General features: G+C 48.6%; 1 protein-coding gene across 5 annotated transcripts in view; it reads right to left on the bottom strand.

The window, feature by feature from the left end:
- The window catches only part of LOC116948580 (histone deacetylase 4-like), an 85,304-nt gene that overhangs the window by 17,821 nt on the left and 46,762 nt on the right, over positions 1-20,721 (bottom strand). For all 5 annotated transcript variants that reach the window (XR_012945915.1, XM_076071622.1, XM_076071626.1 and 2 more), the window contains 11 exons: positions 20,170-20,282; positions 19,639-19,770; positions 15,921-16,036; positions 14,034-14,144; positions 12,441-12,639; positions 7,751-8,001; positions 6,969-7,223; positions 5,663-5,807; positions 4,332-4,465; positions 2,725-2,845; positions 2,057-2,103 (listed from right to left, as the gene is read on the bottom strand). Coding sequence is in view for 4 of the 5 variants with exons in the window: in XM_076071622.1 (XP_075927737.1) it covers positions 2,057-2,103; positions 2,725-2,845; positions 4,332-4,465; positions 5,663-5,807; positions 6,969-7,223; positions 7,751-8,001; positions 12,441-12,639; positions 14,034-14,144; positions 15,921-16,036; positions 19,639-19,770; positions 20,170-20,282 (1,624 nt within the window). In the remaining variant the exon portion in view is untranslated. The remainder of the gene's footprint in view (positions 1-2,056; positions 2,104-2,724; positions 2,846-4,331; positions 4,466-5,662; positions 5,808-6,968; positions 7,224-7,750; positions 8,002-12,440; positions 12,640-14,033; positions 14,145-15,920; positions 16,037-19,638; positions 19,771-20,169; positions 20,283-20,721) is intronic.

The following is a 20,721-nucleotide window of genomic DNA, read 5'->3' as shown; positions in this document are numbered from 1 at the left end:
GCCAGGCCCACTGAGCTAAACAGCTCTTTTGGGGACCCACTGTTCGAGCCAATGCAGGAGTGAAGGCCTCCTGACCAATGTCAGCCCCACTCTCTGCGGTCCCGCATTGCCACAATCCATCATCGTGCACGCGCACACGTGATCATCCACTTGGGCTTGATCCCTCCCTTTGGCTGCAACTCCGAGTGACCTCAGCCTAGCTGTGCCATCTTTATATATGGTATTGATAATTTCTAGATTAATATCTTTTACTAAGACTCCGATTGAATGCATCAGTTTCTACTGAATTAAATGTATTTTCATAGTCTACAATAGCCAGGCATAGTGAGTGGTCCATATACAGGCTTTTTGGTTTAGGTCGCGTAAATATAAATGTGTCGTTAAACCCGCCACGACCCGATACAGCCAATTAGTAAGATTTGTCACGTAAACAGAACATGCCAATTCGTTACGAAATCAGCAAACCGGTGTATTGGAGAGCCAAGCCACAACATTTACAACCTGAATACATAATGTGTGGTATTTGATATATTAATTTGAGAATCTAATAGCTGAAATGTATGTATTTGGCCAATGGTAGAAAACAAATTTCAGCTTAGTTGCGTGGTTTATTGGCCTCTAAATTATTCCATCCGTGCTGGGAGCATTGCCATCTTTCATACTGCTAAGGGCAGTGGTTACCCACATTAGTTGCGAGCTCTGAAACATTGTCGTGCTCATTTGAGAGAATATTTATTTTCTGGGTTATATGATGTTATTTGGTGAGAGAGATCTGCACAGGATTCATCCACCATACTAGAATTGTTGATCAATCTCTATTGTGGCGGCTGCCCTCACCTCAGGGCAGTGCTTCGCAAGCATCCCAGGTGTGCCGTGGTATTTTCGGAATTATACTTAACATCCTCACTGTTCGCAAACGCGAGACAGACGAACACTCCTCCTTGCCGTTCAGTGACCAATCCACGCCTGCCCACCACCCCCACCTGCCACCCTCCCCTCTCCGTTGGCGCAGTACGCCTGCCAGCAGTTGGACCCCACCCTTGGACGCCCACCACACCCCACCCCATAACCCCACCCCATAACCCCACCACACCTCACCCCATAACCCCACCCACCACACACCACCCCATAACCCCACCCACCACCCCCCTCCCCATAACCCCACCCACCCACTCACTACACCCCACCCCATCCACCCACCCACAACACCCCAACCCATCCACCCCACCCCGCCCCGCCCCACCCCCACCCACCACACCCCACCAACCCAGGCCCACGGTGGTTTTATGGATCGGCGTGCGGCGAAGCTCGAGCAGGCTCGGAAGTATTCCGTGGAGTGAAACAGTTTGAGAAGCGCTACTCTCTTCGTGAAGTAACAACCAATAGCCTCATCATTACATTCTCAATACGTTTTTGTTGTGTGTTCCCTAACTTCTCGTCTCATTCTTGTCTCATAACGGTTTTAAATAAACCGAAACATATTTCATATTCTTAGTTTTTTCTGTAAAGTCATGTTGAAGAGAAACAACAAAATAACAAAATATATATAAAACAATAAAAAATTCTCACGACGTTTCGATGATGACCGTTTGAGTTATGGTCGAAACGTCGTGAGAATTTTTTATTGTTTTATATATATTTTGTTATTTTGTTGTTTCTCTTCAACGTGACTTTACCGAAAAAACTAAGAATATGAATTACTGCAGTCACGAAAGCTTTAAATCAAAATTCGAAACATATTTGTTTTCTAAATTGAAAATTAACATCTTCAGAACTGCTCTTTGTGTTTACTTTATTAGACTTCCCTACGCACCTTCAATTAGCACGCTTGGCTACGTACGATGCGAAATAAGTTCAACATACACATGTGCACAGTCCTGTGTATGCTACCTTCCGTTTGTAACCGATACGTAAAAAAAAAACAATTACATACTTATTACAAGGCGTTTTGCAAGGGTTAAGTGCATTTTATCCAATGGCATCGACGCTCGGTGTGAGAACAGAGAGTGCAGGTGAGCGTGTCCCACGTCTCCTGCAGTGCACTTTCACCACTCACCCCAACGCCCCCGCACCGCAGCAGCATGAGCTGTGTCGGCTGAGCGTCTGTAACAACACAACGCGCACGCGCGCTCCCATCACACGGGGGGATAACTGCAACAACTCTTGCCAAGCGCGACACGGTTGGGCGAAGACGTCGCTATTGTGCCGAATGGCGAGAGCCCTGGGGCATTACGAAGAACGGCGGAGAGATCACCTCTCTCATTTCATATTTAATCGAAGGCTAATGACAAGGCGATCGGACCTAATGTAACCCTAATCCCCATCGGGAATGCCAATAAGTTAGTGGTGAGCATTTGACATTAGATTTAATAACAAAAAACACACCAGAAATTCAGAATCAGGTGGAAAGGGAAGGGTGGATATTGAGCTCTCGAGTCCAGCAGTAGAGAGCGTGAACGATGAGGCAAAGTTAATCGTTATCGGCCTCATACCACACACTCTGTCAAGCCGACAGCCCAGATTATTTTAGGAAGCTCCATGGACATCCTTTCTTTATAAGTGGCTCGCTTGGCTAACGAGGAAGGGGACAGACGTTGGTTGGCCGCTGTATAATTTGAGAAACAAGAGGAAGAAGCTGTGGGGCGTCCCCTGCGCGCTCTGGTAGCCGGTACCGGCGGCGGGGACCGACGCCCGAGAGCCCCCTCCTCCTCCTCGCTACATTACCGAGCAGGCCCTGTGTGTCCAGTTTCTGGCGGTTGAGAGGGTTGGTGCCATAACGCAGCACGTGGAGCTCCGAGTGCACCGTCTGGATGTCCTTGAGCGAGGCCTTGCGCCCCGCGATCACCTGCACGCACACACACCGGCCGTGGGTGATGGCCGTGGATCCGCACGGGATGGACGTTGGGAGCCTTCTTTCTGAGCCCCCGAATAGGACTTTCAAAATACCTATGGCAGGCCGCACATTTGCGCACACACACACACACATCCGGTCCCTTCTGTCTCTGCTAAGGACCTTTGCAGTAACAAGACAGTGAATTGGCATGCTAAAATGACAAAACAGTGTTGTTCTCAGGTCAAATATCCGATTCGTGCGGCTAAGAAGCTTTCTAAGACGAATAAATATAGTGCTTCGTAGTGATAGGGCTAAGGTGGTCACGCGCCATATAAAATTAAATAACGGGCACACGAAGTCGAGTGCCGATTCTGGCAAATGCGCCACAGGGTGCCCAACTCTGCAATGGGGACAGCCCCACACTCGGTTGACTCGATGACGTAACCACATGGCTACAGCCAAGCACAGGGTCATGCCCCAACAGAGACACAGACCAAGGGACCCTGCCAGACGGCCGCTGTTAACCAGCACCAACCAGCCCCCTAGCTCTCCTTCACTCATCATTACCTCTATTTATAACCACGGTGAAACATATTCATGTTCAATACAAGGGTACTCTTGGCACATAGTAGGGAGAGCACCATTACAAAGTCACTTAAGCACATAATTTGACCATATAAGTACCAAGCATGTAACGCTTAATCCACATAGTGATTCAATCGTGTGATTCTTTTCATATTAATCTTACCATCTAATTTTGTATTGTGTCTTCTTGGTCGCTTTGCCTGTTTTCCTATGCTATTTCCCATTTATACTATTGTCTGTACTTTCCCACTAATTGTAGCATCAGCATATAACATGCACACATTTGCACACAATCGATGGTTATATGCACGGTTTAATGCATCCATCGTCAGTTAATTAACACATCTTACCCGGTGAAGAGATGCACCATCACACACATAATAAGCAACCAAATTAACAACGCAGCATGACATAATCGCCCCATCATCCATCTTAGTACATTTTTGCCCAAAGCACAAACGCCCATATTCACCGTTTTCCGTTCCGAGACCTCTGCAAGTTGAAAGTTGGGTCCCGTTCACTGCTGAATTACGGACTGCGCAAGCGGTTAGCGTTAATTTTATTTAGAGGCATAGCGCATTCAAATGTACTCACCGCAGAAAACCGTAGCGACACGACTGCACTCTGTGACAGTGGGCGCTAAAAACTGTGCCACACGCCCTCCCGCACGGCTTTGTGGGAGCCTCGGTACCAATACAAATTATTTTATTTTTTCTTCCGGTTTTGTTTTGATGACGTAGACGTACGTCGCCGGAATGAGAAAGGGTTAACGTGCGGCGAGAGGTGGTTAGCGCGTGGATCGACGTGGGGACAACGTAGTGCTACTGCGGCAGAACGTAACTCCTGTGCCGAGAAAACGGCTCCCCCAATTCGGGGGTCAGGCTTGAACCACGGGGAGGCGGGGGGGTCTCACCTCGCACTTGCTGAGCAGCCCCGTCTGCTGCAGGCGCGCCCAGATCGCCATGATGCGCCCCGCGTGCTCGGGGTGGTTGCTGTCGTCGCCGCAGCTGCACTGGTGCCGCACCATCAGGGTGTCGTACACGACGCCTGCAACGCACACGGTGTCACTTGGTGAACGGCACCAAGGGTGATCGATTGGACTGCACTCGTGCGTGTAAGCACGTCAACCGGAACGCATCCGATCTTGTCGTATCACAAAAGCCAAGTGGGTTCGAGCATGAAGAGGAATTGGATGGGCAACCATCGCGCGTAATACGAGTGTACTATGCTACAGCAGGGCTACATTGTGGGCAAAGAGGTCGGTGCACCAAAATCCATTGTTGTACGGTCCTACGCTCCCACATCACCAACCCGCACTGATGGTTAAATAACCCACATGCTGTATATAGAGGGCCGCATCCAGCAGTGGATTGACAAAGAGCTGTACATATGCATGATAATCCTGTAAATGCCCACTCGTACGTGCAACATTCATTCAACATTCACCACTAAGTTGCAGTGGTAGCAACACAATGCTTGTGATCCAGACTCTGTGCACTTTTAAGAACGCATCGCACGCACAAATACATGCAAAAATAACAAAGATCCCACGCATATCGATTTGGACCCTTCAAAAAAGTTCCGTTACAGAGAACATATTCGAGCCGGAACGGCACATGGCAGGGTGGTGTGACCAGAAACAATGCCCCACCACTTTTTTCTCCCGAGTACTCATGATCACACGTGGCACCAGAAACTAATTTACGGTTGAGTCAACCTAGGGGAGGAGGCCAAGGAAAGTGCTGACACGCCTCAAGCCGAGCGCTTATCGTTATACCACACGCATGCACACAAGTGCATGCACATACGTAACTATATTAGCTATCAACTATTTGTTATTTTACCAAGTAAGGTCCACTGAGTTATATAGCATTTTTTCAGAAGCGACCAGGCTCAACGAAGTGGCTCATCACGTGTAAATGTATAGCAGCCAAATACTCGAAACGCGTGTTTCTAAAGGTGGAGGGAAAAATCGGAGGACCCGGAGAAAAATCAACGCGACCACATAGGGACAGAGACAAGCAAACTGCAAATATAGATAAGGCGCCAGGGGACAGGATGGAACCCACGACTTCCTATACACCGGGGCGAGGTCAGAATAAGAATGTTTATTCATACTGGAGGAATCCGATGAGCTATGAAGCTCTTTCTCACAGATGTCCAGTTTTTCACGGATGTCCAGCAGACACCATGAATTTGTAGAACGCGTGTGTGCTTGGTTAAGCGGCGTGTGCCACTACGTGCCGGTGGAGAAGGACGGCCGGTTGGGCTCAGGAGGCAGGGGAGAGGGGTAGTGCGCCGGCGAAGAGCGTGCGCGCGTCAGCGGGAGGTGCGCGCCCAGGCCCCACGGCGTCTCCGGCTGCTCCATCAGTGACTGCAAGTGCCGTTGCTAAAAAAAAAAGTTAAGCTTCAATACACATTTTTTTTTTTTAATCCTGGGCAGCAGAAACTGGAAGGGTATAAACGTCACTCGAAACAGTTCCTTAATTTATTTTAACATAAACTGCACTTGGCTCGCAGAGCATGGCCGTAAGGGTGCCGCTCTGAATCGAGCGCTGGCATATTAATCACCGCCGATAGACTGCCGGCTGATTGTTAGGTCGGGGATGTTAGCAAATTGGAAGTTGGCGCTCGCAGCCAGAGCGATTCATTATAATGATTCATTATCATTATAATGAATCGCTCTGGGTTGTGAGCGGGGCGTGGGCAGTGACGTCGTTAAAGGACAACACGGCCTCCCCTTCCTTGTGCCGTTCATCAGTGACGCTGCTGCCATCAGCAAAATGGTCGGTCTGGAACAATAACTCTCCCGACAATATGATGGGCCGCTGTGATTCAAGGTCGTTATTAGATTCAAGGATCAATTATTTTTTTATCTTACTTTATGGAGAGTAGTCGTGCCTCTAGGGCCTGCCAGGTGAAACAAACCAATTATATACAATGTATTGCATCAAAAAACATAGATCTTCACACATACCATTCGCTGCATTTATCATTGACTTGTAAATCGGTATTATTCGATATATCGATGCATTGTTCCAGCCTATAGCTGGACTAAGTAATTGACTACTCTACCAGCAGCGCTTCTGCGCCCGTCTGGAATGCTCTTCATTCCGATATTAAGAAGCCACTGCAACTATGCACTTATCTAGATAAAAAAAAATATTTTCTTTAGAACCCCTTTTATATTTAGTTTGTTGTCCTTCCCCCACACCTCCGATTTGCACACTTGGCTACGTACGGTGCGAACAAAGTTTAACATACATTATCGGTGCATTTATTTGATTGCTCAGATAACATGAAAATGTTTTTAAAATGTCACACCTCTGTTCCCATATGTAACACCGGACGGGAGCTGATGGGCGGCCTCGGTGACATCACTAGTATCGTCATTCGCGTCACGCTCGGTGTGACTTTGCGAAAGAAGGACGTAGTGGCGGCCGCCGCCATTTTTAAACGGGCCCAAATAATTGACCACAGAAAAAGTAGCCAATCATAATTGTGGGCAACTCGGTTAACCGTCCCAGTTCAAGCTCCTGCTGCAGCTCACCTGTCTGGTGTGCAACACCTGCTGCTGCTCCTCCGCCTGCCGCTCCCTCTCGTCTACCCGCTCGCCCAGCTGCCCCTCCTCTTCCCGGGGCTCCTGCTTTATGGCCACCATCTGGGGAGGCGAAGAGGGGCCGGGGCCGCCGCTCACCACCGTCGCCGCCAGATGCGGGACCCCGGCCACGCCGCCGGGACCGAAGGCAGGCCGCAGCGGGCTCAGCTCGTCCTCCATGTGCGCAAGCCGCGGATGGTCATAGCTCTAGGAGGCACACGGACACGCGCACATGTACGCACACTCATACCGCAACACAAAGATCCTCCCCCCGTGTCGCCTACACAGACTTTTTTAGGCAAGTGCTGTCAGCAAGGACAGCAAGGCGCTCGAGGGGGTAGTGTGGCCAGCACCATGTCCAGTACCGGGTGGCCGGCACCACACCCAACCACCTCTGTCTACCCAGTGATGGTGTTAACCCATCACACCAGGTCTTCATTTAAGGCTGAATCGACCTACGGGAGGACAAGGACCCATTCAGATATCAACTGCCACTAATGTTATTCACAGTTGAGAATTAAACCCAGGTTTCCAGGATTTTGGCCGTCTGGCCAGTGTCGAAGAGTAGGTAAAAAATATCCTGAAGAACGTTACCCGAGAGCTCTGTCAAGTGCAGGCCCTTCTACCAGCAGTGGCGTCAGCAAGCAATTGCTGGGCTGCACATTTATCTTGTACTTTCCATTGCTGCCCTAAGTGCGATGCCTCTGACATTCCATGACCCCGCTCGTGCCAACCTGCAGCTGCTGTCGCTGCTGCTGCTGCTGCTGCATCTGCTGCTGCTGCAGCTGCTGCTGTTGAAGATGCTGCTGGCGTCGAAGGAACTGCTGGTGCCTCTGCATGAGAACCATGTGCTGGAGGCCCTGGGGGGCCTGGGGCAGCGGCGCCGAGTGTGTCCGGCTAACAGTGCGGTGGGTGGGAGCCGCGCGCAGGCCAGCCTGGGGGGCGACGGCCACACCTGGTACCACGCCCACGCAGCCCACGAGCCCTGCACCACACACGGACACAGCCACACTCAGGTCTCAGCTCCCAAAGACAAAGATCCTCCGTATTGCCTTAACATACTGTTGGGGCAAGTGCTGTTAGTGAGCACCTAAGAAGGCCGGCATGGCACACGAGGTGGGTGGGCGACCAATACCACGCCCGTCCGCCTTTGTCTCTCTAGTGGTGATGTTTACACACCGGCCAGGTACTCATTTGAGGCTGAGTCGACATAGCAGAGGAACAGGACCTGTTAAAAGAATCGTCACGAGTGTTGGCCATGAACGGGAATCGAACTTGGGTCGTTGGGTTCGTAGCGCAGCGCTACCACACACTCACCCACTCACTCAACCACTCAATAGCTTAGCTACTCACTTGCTCACTCATTCACTCAGTTATCTATTTACCTGCTCAATTACTCACTCCCTTTTGTTACATTTTCCTGATTTTATTCATACTGTAAAATGAGTGCCCCTGTTATGAGATGAAGTATCTCTATTTGTAAGGCCCACAGTGGAGTGAAGATACCGTGTGTTATTGTATGGCCCACTGAAGCAGATATCACGTAACTGCTTCAGAGATCCCTCCAAGTGACCCTTTTCATTTAAATACCTATTTGGGGGTGCTATTTTCCAGAGCAATGTTCATCACATGGCAGTACAACTGATATTTGTCAACAAAAAATTCTGAGAAATGGAAATAAACAAAATTAAGTGAAAAACTAGATGTGATGTATATTTCTGCAGTTATTGGTAACCGGTGTAAGACCATCAGCTGACTACAGCTGAGAACTCAATTAAACCATAGGCAACCGAAATCTTGATTCGAACCCAGGATCTCTAAGGTGCCGATTCCGCGCTGGTACCCGAGTGAACTGGTCACTTCCGTCTCTCACTCGCTTTTATTCATTAACGTCTAGGTTCAATGTAAGCACACAGTGTATATTTAACTTTAATGTAAATCTTCAATAACATTTACAATACCATGCTGTAAATTACTGCAAGTGCAGCTGATTTTATCTCCCACACCTGAACACGAGTTAGGCCAAATGTTAATTTGGTGATGCCCGCTGGACTGTTCTGCTACGACTGGCAAGGTGTCAGCTATCCTCCGGTGTTTCCCTCCAAATTTGGAAACGTGCATTTAGATTATTTGGTTGTTGTATATTGTCGCATGATAAGCCACTTCGTTGAGCTATCATTTGTGGCCAGGTTGCTTCTGAAAGAGAGCTATATAGCTCAGCGGGCCTTACCTTGTAAAATAAAAGTGCGTTTTTTTAGTTTTAGTTTAGAGTGCCTCCTCAGACGGCTCAATAGGTGACACCGTGTGCCCGGCCGATGAAACGGTGCTCTCTCTTAAGTTGTGTGCACTGTGGAAGAGGGCAAACACTCAGCCGCGCCAGCCTCAGCTGCACACGCCGTACGGCACAGCGCGTGCAGCCGAGCGTGCAGGCCAGAGGGCCACTCGTGTGCACGTGGACCCAGGGTGTTGAAGCAGCAGCAACGGCAGCTGCAGCGTCAACTGGTTACAATAAACTACGTTGCCGCAGTGGAGGAGAATTAGCGATCTTTCTCACCACGTGGAGATGCGGTTGGCCAGATCGAGTGGAGATTGTCCCCGAGGGATGACGCAAACGTCGCACATTTATTTTTTATGGTCTGCACTCGGATGCCCTGGGGGAGGCCTTTGTCCAGCAGTGGAATGATAATGGCTGATGATGGTGGTGACTCTACCACTGCATAAGCTAATTACATTTCTGGTTATGTGATTACTCACGTTGTGTAGTGTTAGAGGCCTTTTGTGCCACATTTCTCTATAACAATATTATTCTTGGATATCAGACACAGGAAGGGAGAATTAATCATATTTTATACGATTCAACGTAAAAAAAAGATGAATACTTTTAAGAGGAAAAGCCAAGTAATCGAACCTGTTTAGATGTAAAAAAAACAAATATATAATTACTGCTTAGAGCACTACTAGGGGATTCTGTTTATTGCCATCAGACCCACACAGGCGTGAAATGTGAACAAATGCATCGGGTCAGTGGCTGGAATGCCATCGGAAACACACGCTAGAGATACGGCAGTCTGTTGCAGATACGAGAGCAGTGCGTGCCCTACTGAAACCACGGCCCGTGGTTTTCCACTGCTCTGCCTCAGTATTTCCAGTAAAGGCCACTGGCCAGTGTGGTGTGTTCCCGGCATTCTCCATGTGGGCAGCTCTTTAAAAGGAGTTTCCAACGTCGCAAACCTACTCAAATCAGATATACACTGTACTGAAGATACGATATATATAGATTCTGCTCGACCTTGAGGAGACTTGTTTTGTAAACTGCAGTAATTTTTAAATAAAAGGCAGTGTATATTGCTCAAACAGTTCCGAGTTTATTTTGTTTAACCAGGTGAGAACTCAAGCGACCAGGATGAGTCTCATTTGCAAGCGTGACCTGGGGCATGATCGTGCCCAGTCGGGGGCGATGATTCCGACGCGCAATCCCAATTGAGCAATTTACAGGGCAATTGTTTTTTTATTTGGCAAATATTGGCCCTGTCACTGGCATACGATGGCCTAGTCTTGCGAATTACATCACGGGATCTTTAACGTCCGCTGTGAAGCAGACGGCAAGTCAGCATCATTGTGGTAAATACACTGCAGGCCGCTGGATTCGAATAGTGACCCTTTGCACCGAGCGGCGAATGCGCTTGTTGTTGGGATGCGTCACCGCAGACCTAGGATAACCTCGCACGATGACGACATGGGGAGGTGAGGCGCGTGCGTGACGCGTAACGTAATCATCTTGAGCGACAAGGGTAATTCTTCTAGCGGTGGCTTTTATTGCCAAGTTTTGGGTAACCCTTTGGTCAATGTGGTTTGTTCTCTACTAGGGCAAGTCCCGAATTGTAACACAACTTGATACTAGTGTAGTGATGTATATTGAGTCACTATGGCGTTTATCGCCAGCTACTGATACAAGAATGGAACTGTGCGTGTTAGAGCCTCTCTCTGGCACCAGAGTGTGTATGGCATGGAAGGGAGCCCTAGGGGGCATGGTTCTGGTGACCGTCAGAGAGAGGTCAGTTAAGGACGTGACAGTCTGGGTTAACCCGAGAGGGCACGTGACCAGGACAGGGTAGCGAGGGGGGCCAAAAGGTGGCGAAAGGGACACGTGATGTATGGCCCAATACCTTCTAGTAAGATCCAGAAGGGGGTGTGGCCGAGGGCGGAGCTAGGCCATGCTCAGGGGCATAAGAGAGAGTTCCCGAGAGCCGATCGGGGATGTCTTCTGGAATGTAACCCGCCGTGCTACGTCTCTTCGATCTACGGTCGTCACGTTTGGCATCGTGGGTGAGGCAGTATGTTACTAACCTGGCCCGGTTATGTAGTTATACCGTTGGGGTCTGGTTACCCGTGGTAGTTACCACCTATGTCGTTATCCCGTACGTTTATGTAGTCACCCTGTTGGGGTGTTAGAATAAACGTGTTGCCTCCAAAGTCAGGTGTGTGTCTCCGTGTAACCCACTACACTAGAAATCAGTTCTTTCTGGATTATCGTTATCAAAGTTACCATGCCACGACCTATCTACAGATGGTCGGAGATTGCACATCAATACTTTCAACCTGAGTTGACAAACGTCAAAAATGTTGCGGGGGCTGGTCCACGGCTAGTTGGCAGTAATATCAATGATGATGGGAGCTGTGATCATGGTGATGGTGTGGTGGCATTGATTGTGATGGTGGTGATGTTGGCGTTGATGGTGGTGGTCGCGATCGCAATGGACGTGTTGGTGGCGATTGTGGTGATGGTAGGTGTGATGGCAATTGAAATTAAAGTGTCACTAACGTTGAATTACCATTCACTTAACGTGAGTGCAATGACGATGAGTTTAACTGACAGTAATATAAGGCTACATAGGACAAGATACCCGAAATGCAAATGTGAGGACCACATGGAAAATTTGAATGAATTAATGCAACATCATACAATAATAAGCATTGCTATACAGGAAGGATGCTGACAGACAATGAAATTCCAGTATGCCCACTTGTTTGAGACAGATCCCCATAGCACCATCCACTTTTTTCCACCACAAAACAAAGATCCCCATGCAGGTTACATACACTGTTGTGCCAAGCGCTGTTCTCAATCATTCCACACACAAAGACAAAGATCCCCTGTATAGCCTTAACAGCCACTTGGGCAAGTGCTGTGAGCTAACATCAACGAAGGACAGGACAGCACATGAAGCGGTCGGAGGCCAGAACCACGCCTAGCTGCCATTGTCTTGTAAGGCTGAGTGGACCTAGGTGAGGCCTAGGACTGGTTCACACAGCCGTCGCTGGTGTTGGCCGTGAGCGGGAATCGAACTCGGGCGGCCGGGTTCGTAACACAGCGCGCTAACTGCAACACTACTGCTCCCCGCTACACACACACACACGTCTTGCCTTTAGGTGGAGTGGCCGTCGACTGCGTAAAGTAGGGGTACATGAGGCTGTGCTGGCCATCGGGCTCGGGCCCGGCGAGGGGCAGCTGTGTGGGCAGTGGCGTGCTGGCAAGGAACTGGCCGGTGAGGGCGCCGCCCTGGCGCACTGCCAGGATGGCCTGCCTCTCCGCCTCCTGCTGCGTGCTGAGCACCGAAGCACCCTGGACAGGGACAGCGCCCCGCGGTCAACACTCAGCCAAGGCGCGTCGCACCCGAGGGGAGCTTCCCTCCACGATTAACATGTCAAGACATCAGAGGGAAAACGAAATGCAAAACAGCGGCACGGGAGGAAGGTGGAGCGGGGTGAAACAGTTCATTCTCATTGGCCATTTTAAATTTGAGTTGATTTAAATGTACAATAAGAACATGCAAGCAACATTACTACCCCTTTGCGTATTGAAGCCGCTGATCGATGTGAAAGCCCTATCAATTCACGATCGTGGAACGTCCCGCCAGGCGGAGAACCAAAGCAGTGCAACATAGCGAGAGGCACAAGGAGACAAAGGCGGTGAGGTCTACACACCGAGGCCACCGATAGAGGCCACGTGAGGCCGTCTGGAGACCCATTTAACGTTTCTGCACTGTTCACACGTGAGCTCCGCTGCAAGATGTGTGGCTTGCACTTCCTCACGCGGGGCGTGCATGAATGGTGATGACGCTACGGCACAATTTGCTAGGCGTTAACGATTTCTTGGTGTGCGGGTGTGACATTTTTGCACGACTTGCTGTACAGCGTAAAATGTAAGTTGTGAAATTTATTGGAGGAGTGTTTTTGGTGTGACACTAAAAACACCGCAAAAGAGTGCACTTGAGACGCGCGTGTTTTATACGAGATAAAAACTGCCAATAATTGGGCCTTTAAACAAGACATAAAGAGCATTCTCCACTCAATCGGGAAGCAATCTCCCTTCTTCCCATCGTCTCAGGAGCTTCTAATGGGCGTACGTCCTCAATCGATACTACACTGTGAGAGATATTTTTAGTTGACGTCTAATTAAACCCCGCCATTATTCGCGACACCAGCCACGCAGGCACTCGAAGTGTGCTCGCACCGCATGTCGCTGATGCTCTTTCTCCAGCGGTCCGATTGTCCAGGCGAGCTCACACTCAACCCCGACTTTCATTTACACAGAACGTATCAAGTAAACACAGCGTATCACAGGTTTAACGATACATGCACTAGAGGTGAACGATCAAAAGGCTGTCGATAATTAATGGTAAAGTATCTGCCGAAAGGGTGCTTCTTTTTATGGATAAGTTGCCTAATGAGAAGCTAAGTTGCATTAATATTAAGATTATCTCTTAGAGTCCAGAGATACTATTTTAAAACTAGCACAGTGCTCTGGAGAAGATCTCACCTATGCCTGGCTTAGCTGTTGCACCAACCGCAAAGGACAAAGATCCCCCGCATTGCCTTAAAACACTGTTGGGGCAAGTGCTGTTAGCGAGCACCTATGAAGGCCGGCAAGGCACACGACGGGGTGGGTGGCCAGCACCACGCCCGGCCGCCTTTGGAAGTAAACACATACACACGCACGGCCGATGTCACTCATACCTGCGATGGGGACTGCGGGAGGCCCAGAGAGATGTTCGGAAGGGATGGAGATGTGAATAGGTTGGGGTGACTCACGGACTGCTCCCGGTTTATTGCCAACGCCAATGCGTGCTGCGGGAAAGAACAGCTGGTGTTATACACTGAGGCCAGTCACAGTTTTCATAGGCACTTCTCTGTCAACCGAAACCACAGCACTGCATTTGTTGAAGCGCTTCCTTTAAATCGTATTTCTCAAAGCGTGTAAGATGTAATATGCGGTAACTGCAAGTTGTTAGGGAGATTACTGTGATAAATTTTTCAATGATGGCTTACCTGGGCACATTCACTGAATGTTTTTCATGACGTTGTGTATTCATGCATGGCATGGATCAACTTTATTTCTATTAAAGTTACTGTTTTGGTGCTTTAGAGCCCTTATAGATCACGTTATTGAACTTACGGTTCTCTTAACTGTAATGCAGAGCAGGAAATAATGAGAGTGGGGGAGTAAATCGACTTAAAATTGCGTAACAAAAAACGATGACACTATTTACTCCGAAACAATATATTTCTGAACATCACGAGCTCTGAAGATGTTTAAAGATGAAGCCATTCTCCGTGTTGCTTGGCACGCCCAGCGTGAGTTTGGCAGGCAACGATGTATGGTGGGGGGGGGGGGGCAAAAGGGAAGGGGGGCAGAGGAGGAGGCTGGGGGGGGGGGTACTACCAGCTAGCTCAGCGCGTACACAAGCCCAATGCGCCTTCTCCTCCTGCACAACGGCAGCACGGCTGCCGTCGGTCCTGTCCGGCCCCTGACCGCAGAACCGTGCTGCCAAAGCATGGGGCCCAACGCACGCCGAGAATACAGAGGAGGCGTTGAGCTTCTAGAGGCGTGCTGCGCCTCGCTTTGAGTGATAATAGAAATAATGGAGCGCTTGCTCTCACAGTTATGCACGTAAACAGCACAATAAGTGGAATTGCCAAGTCGACAATGGTCTACAGTTGCTGGGCAAACAAAAGCGAGTAAAAATAGCCCGCGTACAACAATGACTAACCTCTCTTTTGGCAGTCGTTCTGCAAGCCCTGTTTAATATTGGACAAACACGGCTTGGCTTATAAGGTGACTAGTCAAAAGGATGCTGGGTGAAACACCCGGAACTTGTCAATGTAAATATTGGATATATTGCAAAACGGTCTTGAAATAACATTGTTTGTACCATGGATTGACTGCTTATTCTGATGAGATAAAAACAAACGCATTGCCTTTTTCATTATAACTTAAACATTGTATTTGGCTGAGAATTTCCAAAAAAAACCATGTGGTCGCAAAGAGTGGTAAAAAAGCAACATGGCAGGAGTCCGGTGTCATTCCACAACACTAGAAATGAGGGCTGTTGGGAAAATTACGCTGTAGTCACTGACCACGGATACATTCGTTTTTACGATGTGCTCTTTTCAACCAGGTACACCAAGTGGGGCCTTCCAATGAATAACACAATCAGTGTGTCAAAAGAGCTAATTTATTTGGACAGTGAAGCGTGATCATTCCGGGTTTCACCGTGCGTCGAGTATTTCTTCTCTGCGAGTTTTTTGCCCCATGCACTACTGTGAGCATCGAGTGGCTCTGTGAAAAGGCGCACGCCAATCCACGATGAATGTCCGCTGCTGCCTAATAAACACGCACAAAGATGTAGTGATTCAATGCCCCCTGCGAAGTCGGAGCGTCTCGTCGCGTGCATGGGAGTAGCCGAGAGGCCGGGGGAAGCAGGCGAACGCGGTCTCGCGTGGGAGCACGCGGTCTCACAAACGTAATGGGTAGAGGGCCCAACGCACGCTAGCAGCAGCAGCAGCAGCATGAGAACACAACGGGATACGTGCAGTGCGGAGGAGGTGTGTGGGTGTGCAGACCTCTCCGTGGATGTTGGGTACAGATCCTGTAGTGCCGTTCAGCTTCACGATGTTGCTGTAGCTGCTGTTGGGTGAACTCTGCTCAGAGCCCGGGGCGCTGTCGGATGGCAGAGCGTCTACACGGGAGAAGAGACGCACGCACTTTGTTACTACAGTGAGGGAAAAAAGTATATGATCCCCTGCTGATTTTGTACGATTGCCCACTGACAAAGAAATGATCAGTCTATAATTTTAATGGTAGGTTTATTTGAACAGTGAAAGACAGAATAACAAGAAAATCCAGAAAAACGCATGTCAAAAATGTTATAAATTGATTTGCATTTTAATGAGGGAAATAAGTATTTGACCCCCTCTCAATCAGAAAGATTTCTGGCTCCCAGGTGTCTTTTATACAGGTAACGAGCTGAGATTAGGAGCGCACTCTTAAAGGGAGTGCTCCTAATCTCAGCTTGTTACCTGTATAAAAGACACCTGTCCACAGAAGCAATCAATCAATCAGATTTCAAACTCTCCACCATGGCCAAGACCAAAGAGCTCTCCAAGGATGTCAGGGACAAGATTGTAGACCTACACAAGGCTGGAATGGGCTAGAAGACCATTGCCAAGCAGCTTGGTGAGAAGGTGACAACAGTTGGTGCGATTATTCGCAAATGGAAGAAACACAAAAGAACTGTCAATCTCCCTCGGCCTGGGGCTCCATGCAAGATCTCACCTCGTGGAGTTGCAATGATCATGAGAACGGTGAGGAATCAGCCCAGAACTACACGGGAGGATCTTGTCAATGATCTCAAGGCAGCTGGGACCATAGTCACCAAGAAAACAATTGGTAACACACTACGCCGTGAAGGACTGAAATCCTGCAGCTCCCGCAAGGTCCCCCTGCTCAAGAAAGCACATATACATGCCCGTCTGAATTTTGCCAATGAACATCTGAATGATTCAGAGGACAACTGGATGAAAGTGTTGTGGTCAGATGAGACCAAAATGGAGCTCTTTAGCATCAACTCAACTCGCCGTGTTTGGAGGAGGAGGAATGCTGCCTATGACCCCAAGAACACCATCCCCACCGTCAAACATGGAGGTGGAAACATTATGCTTTGGGGTGTTTTTCTGCTAAGGGGAGAGGACAACTTCACCGCATCAAAGGGATGATGGACGGGGCCATGTACCGTCAAATCTTGGGTGAGAACCTCCTTCCCTCAGCCAGGGCATTGAAAATGGGTCGTGAATGGGTATTCCAGCATGACAATGACCCAAAACACACGGCCAAGGCAACAAAGGAGTGGCTCAAGAAGAAGCACATTAAGGTCCTAGAGTGGCCTAGCCAGTCTCCAGACCTTAATCCCATAGAAAATCTGTGGAGGGAGCTGAAGGTTCGAGTTGCCAAACGTCAGCCTCGAAACCTTAATGACTTGGAGTAGATCTGCAAAGAGGAGTGGGACAAAATCCCTCCTGAGATGTGTGCAAACCTGGTGGCCAACTACAAGAAACGTCTGACCTCTGTGATTGCCAACAAGGGTTTTGCCACCAAGTACTAAGTCATGTTTTGCAGAGGGGTCAAATACTTATTTCCCTCATTAAAATGCAAATCAATTTATAAGATTTTTGACATGCGTTTTTCTGGATTTTGTTGTTATTCTGTCTCTCACTGTTCAAATAAACCTACCATTAAAATTATAGACTGATCATTTCTATCAGTGGGCAAACGAACAAAATCAGCAGGGGATCAAATACTTTTTTCCCTCACTGTATGTCCGTCCCACCCCATGGACGTGGAGAGGCCTACGTCCAACTGCTGAGCTATCACACAACATCACTGCACACCATGCACCTCGCTATCTGATTTCCTCGGAGTTTACCCCTGTTAATTCGCAACAGCATTTTTATTTACATCTGGAAAGAAGCAGTTTCCTACGACGGTGGCATGGTATTTGGGACCGTTTGTACCGTTTCTGTTGCACTGTATGCGAAGTTATTTTATAGATAACCACAGCTTGGTAATTGAAGTGACTAAGGTTACAACTGCGAGTTCCAGAGCTAGGGCATATTCACTGGGTGAAATTCACGCAACACTCTGCATTGGTCCCTGCCTGTCAGAGTAAAGGTGGCGATTAATACACCCCATGGTGAACAAATACATCGATAAAGATTCCCCGTACAGGCTTTAACAGACCGCTGGGGGCAAGTGCTGTGAGGGAGCGCCTATGAAGGCCGGCACGGCACACGAGCGGAGTAGGGCAGCTAGCACCACGCCCGGCCGCCTTTGTCTTTCAAGTGTTAATGTTTACTCACCGCACTAAGTACTAATTTAAAGGCTAAGCAGACCCAGGGGAGGCCCAGGACTGGTCTAATACTCACCACTGTTATTGGTCATGAGCAGAAAAGCGAACTCTGGTTGTCGGGTTCATAGCACTAGTGCGCTAACCTCTAACAACACTACCACTCCTCTTTTGTGAGCAAGGCGCTGACAAAGAGTACTGGTGAATGACCTTAGTTCTCAAGATTGACAAACACAGCGCTCACAAATAGACATAAAATAGGGTATTCTTTTAACAACAAAAAATGTTAACGATTAAACACATTAAACCTTAACCACATGCAACTGGTTTTTAGAATATTTGCTCTCAACGACCAGAGGCTAAAAGGTTACTTAACATTCTCCACTTATACATTTACTGTAAAAGGAAAACACTGCCAGCCCAGCAGTAAGGGGGGGCAGAGGCGACTGAAGCCTGCAATGAGCTGATTATGATAAGAAGCAACCCTTCCCGGAAATGCAATACAAATAGCAGTATTTTCCAACGTGCTGAGCCGTAGCCTCATGGTATCTATCGGAGTGTTAATCTTCTATTTTACAGTGCTCTCTTTTGAGCTGGCAGCTTACGGTACAGGTCATAAATAATCATAAGACCAATTTGTTTGGACAATACACACTGGGAAAGCAGGCACTTGCCGCTTAATATTCATATGGAGGGTTTAAAACAGTGTCATGTGGGAATGGTAATTAATCTACGTCTCGGCATATTTACACTGTGGGCTAATTAGGGGATATGATTTTGCACTACAATTACTCTGTATTACTTCTAAGTGTATTGGGCAACACTTATCGAATGCATTACAACGGAGGAATAATTGTAAATAGATAGTTTTATTTATAGAAGCACATTGGCGCAAAATGATGGCAGACAGACACCCTGTGTGCACAGAGAGACAATTAAAACAATTTCACATCTTTTATTTCAATCAGGATTAGTTTGATTGAGTCAATTTCCATTCACGAGGCATTATAAACAATCCCTGATGTGTGTTTGTTTGCTTTAATGAAGCCATTGAATGTTAATGAACGGAGAGATTTCTCTGCTGGCTTAGGCATTGAATTCTAAGCTGGTTTTGAGGATTATTGTTCCGCAAGGCGCTGCAAAGAGCTCAAAATTGCAAGAGCACTTACCCGGGGACAGCTCAAAGTGTCCTGAAGAAGCAACAGTGAATAGTCATACACACATGGGCTGATAATAAGAGTTCCGCAGACAGAATGACCCAAACTTCACAACCGATGTTCTGAGGAGTCAGCCATCGTTTTTTTCTCACACGGACGTAAACACACACACACACACACGGCTGCCCTGCCGCCTCTGGGTGGTGGTTGCAGGGCTGGGGAGCGTGACCGGCGGGTGAATGAAAGCCGCGTCTGTGCACTTGTGAGGGTGAGCGGACGTACCCAGCCCTTCTGCAGGCTTCCTCCCCGCGGAGGCGTCACACAGAGGCTTGGAGTTCAGTGGGAGCGGGGTGTAGCGCATCTCGATTACACGCTGTCTCAGCTTGGAGCGCACCTTGAGGATGGGTTCCGAGGCTGGCATCGCGCACCAAAGGCGTAAGTCAGTGGGTGAATTGCGAGTCGGCAGGTGAAATTAAAGCAATGACGAGAGAGAAATTGATTGCTTAAAGGAGTTGGCATTGGTACAATTGTGTGATTGATTCGCCAATTGATTCATATTACACTGAATGCATTCATTATTTAAATACAGCTTTCGAACACTACTCGCTGCTGGCAATGAGGGCAATTTAGACTTGCGCCTGTCAAAGTCAAAATTTAATAGACACCACAGAAGAATTGAAAGTACGTTATTGCAATTATAATTGCGTGTTCAAATTTATTTTAACACCCCCCCCAAAAAAACGCCAGCAAAAATAAGAACGACGCATTAACAACAGCGTGGCAACGAAAGCAGCGTGATCGGGTTCACCGTACCTATTCTGCGGAGGGGGTAGTTGCCTCTGCCCTCGGACGTGCTGGGTCCCCCTAGTGCCGTGGGGCCTGATCCATTGCCCTGTGAGATGGTCGTGCCAGACTCACGGGGCTGCCTGCAATGAGACGATGGCGTCATCAGGCGTGGTAGCGCAACCCCCTGGCCACGTGGGCCAGAGGAACCCAGCGCACGCTTTACAAGGCACTCGCTGCCACTGCTTTGTAGGATGACCGTTGATGGAGCACAGCGGTGGGGGGGGGGGGGGGGGGGTTTATATAGACGTGGGTTAGAGACGCGTTAGGAGGTCGTCTGTTCGATCCTGACCCTGACGCCTGCTGTATATTGGGAGTTTGCATGTTCTCTTTCCCTATGGTCACGTACATTTTTCTCAAGGTCCTCCAGTTTTTCCCTCCACATTTAGAAACATGCGTTTAGAGTATTTGGCAGCTGTAAATTTCCACGCGATAAGTCACTTTCGTTGAGCTATGATTTGCGGTCAGGTCGCTTCTGAAAAAGAGCTATAGAGAGCTCAGTGGGCTGGCTTTACCTGGTAA

This window comes from Petromyzon marinus, chromosome 34 (genome assembly GCF_048934315.1).
Source record: "Petromyzon marinus isolate PM22_M1 ecotype Great Lakes invasive population chromosome 34, UKy_Petmar_22M1.pri1.0, whole genome shotgun sequence".
Lineage (NCBI taxonomy): Eukaryota > Metazoa > Chordata > Hyperoartia > Petromyzontiformes > Petromyzontidae > Petromyzon > Petromyzon marinus.
The sequence above is the reverse complement of the archived record's forward strand: the minus strand, read 5'-3'. Positions and strand labels throughout refer to the sequence as shown.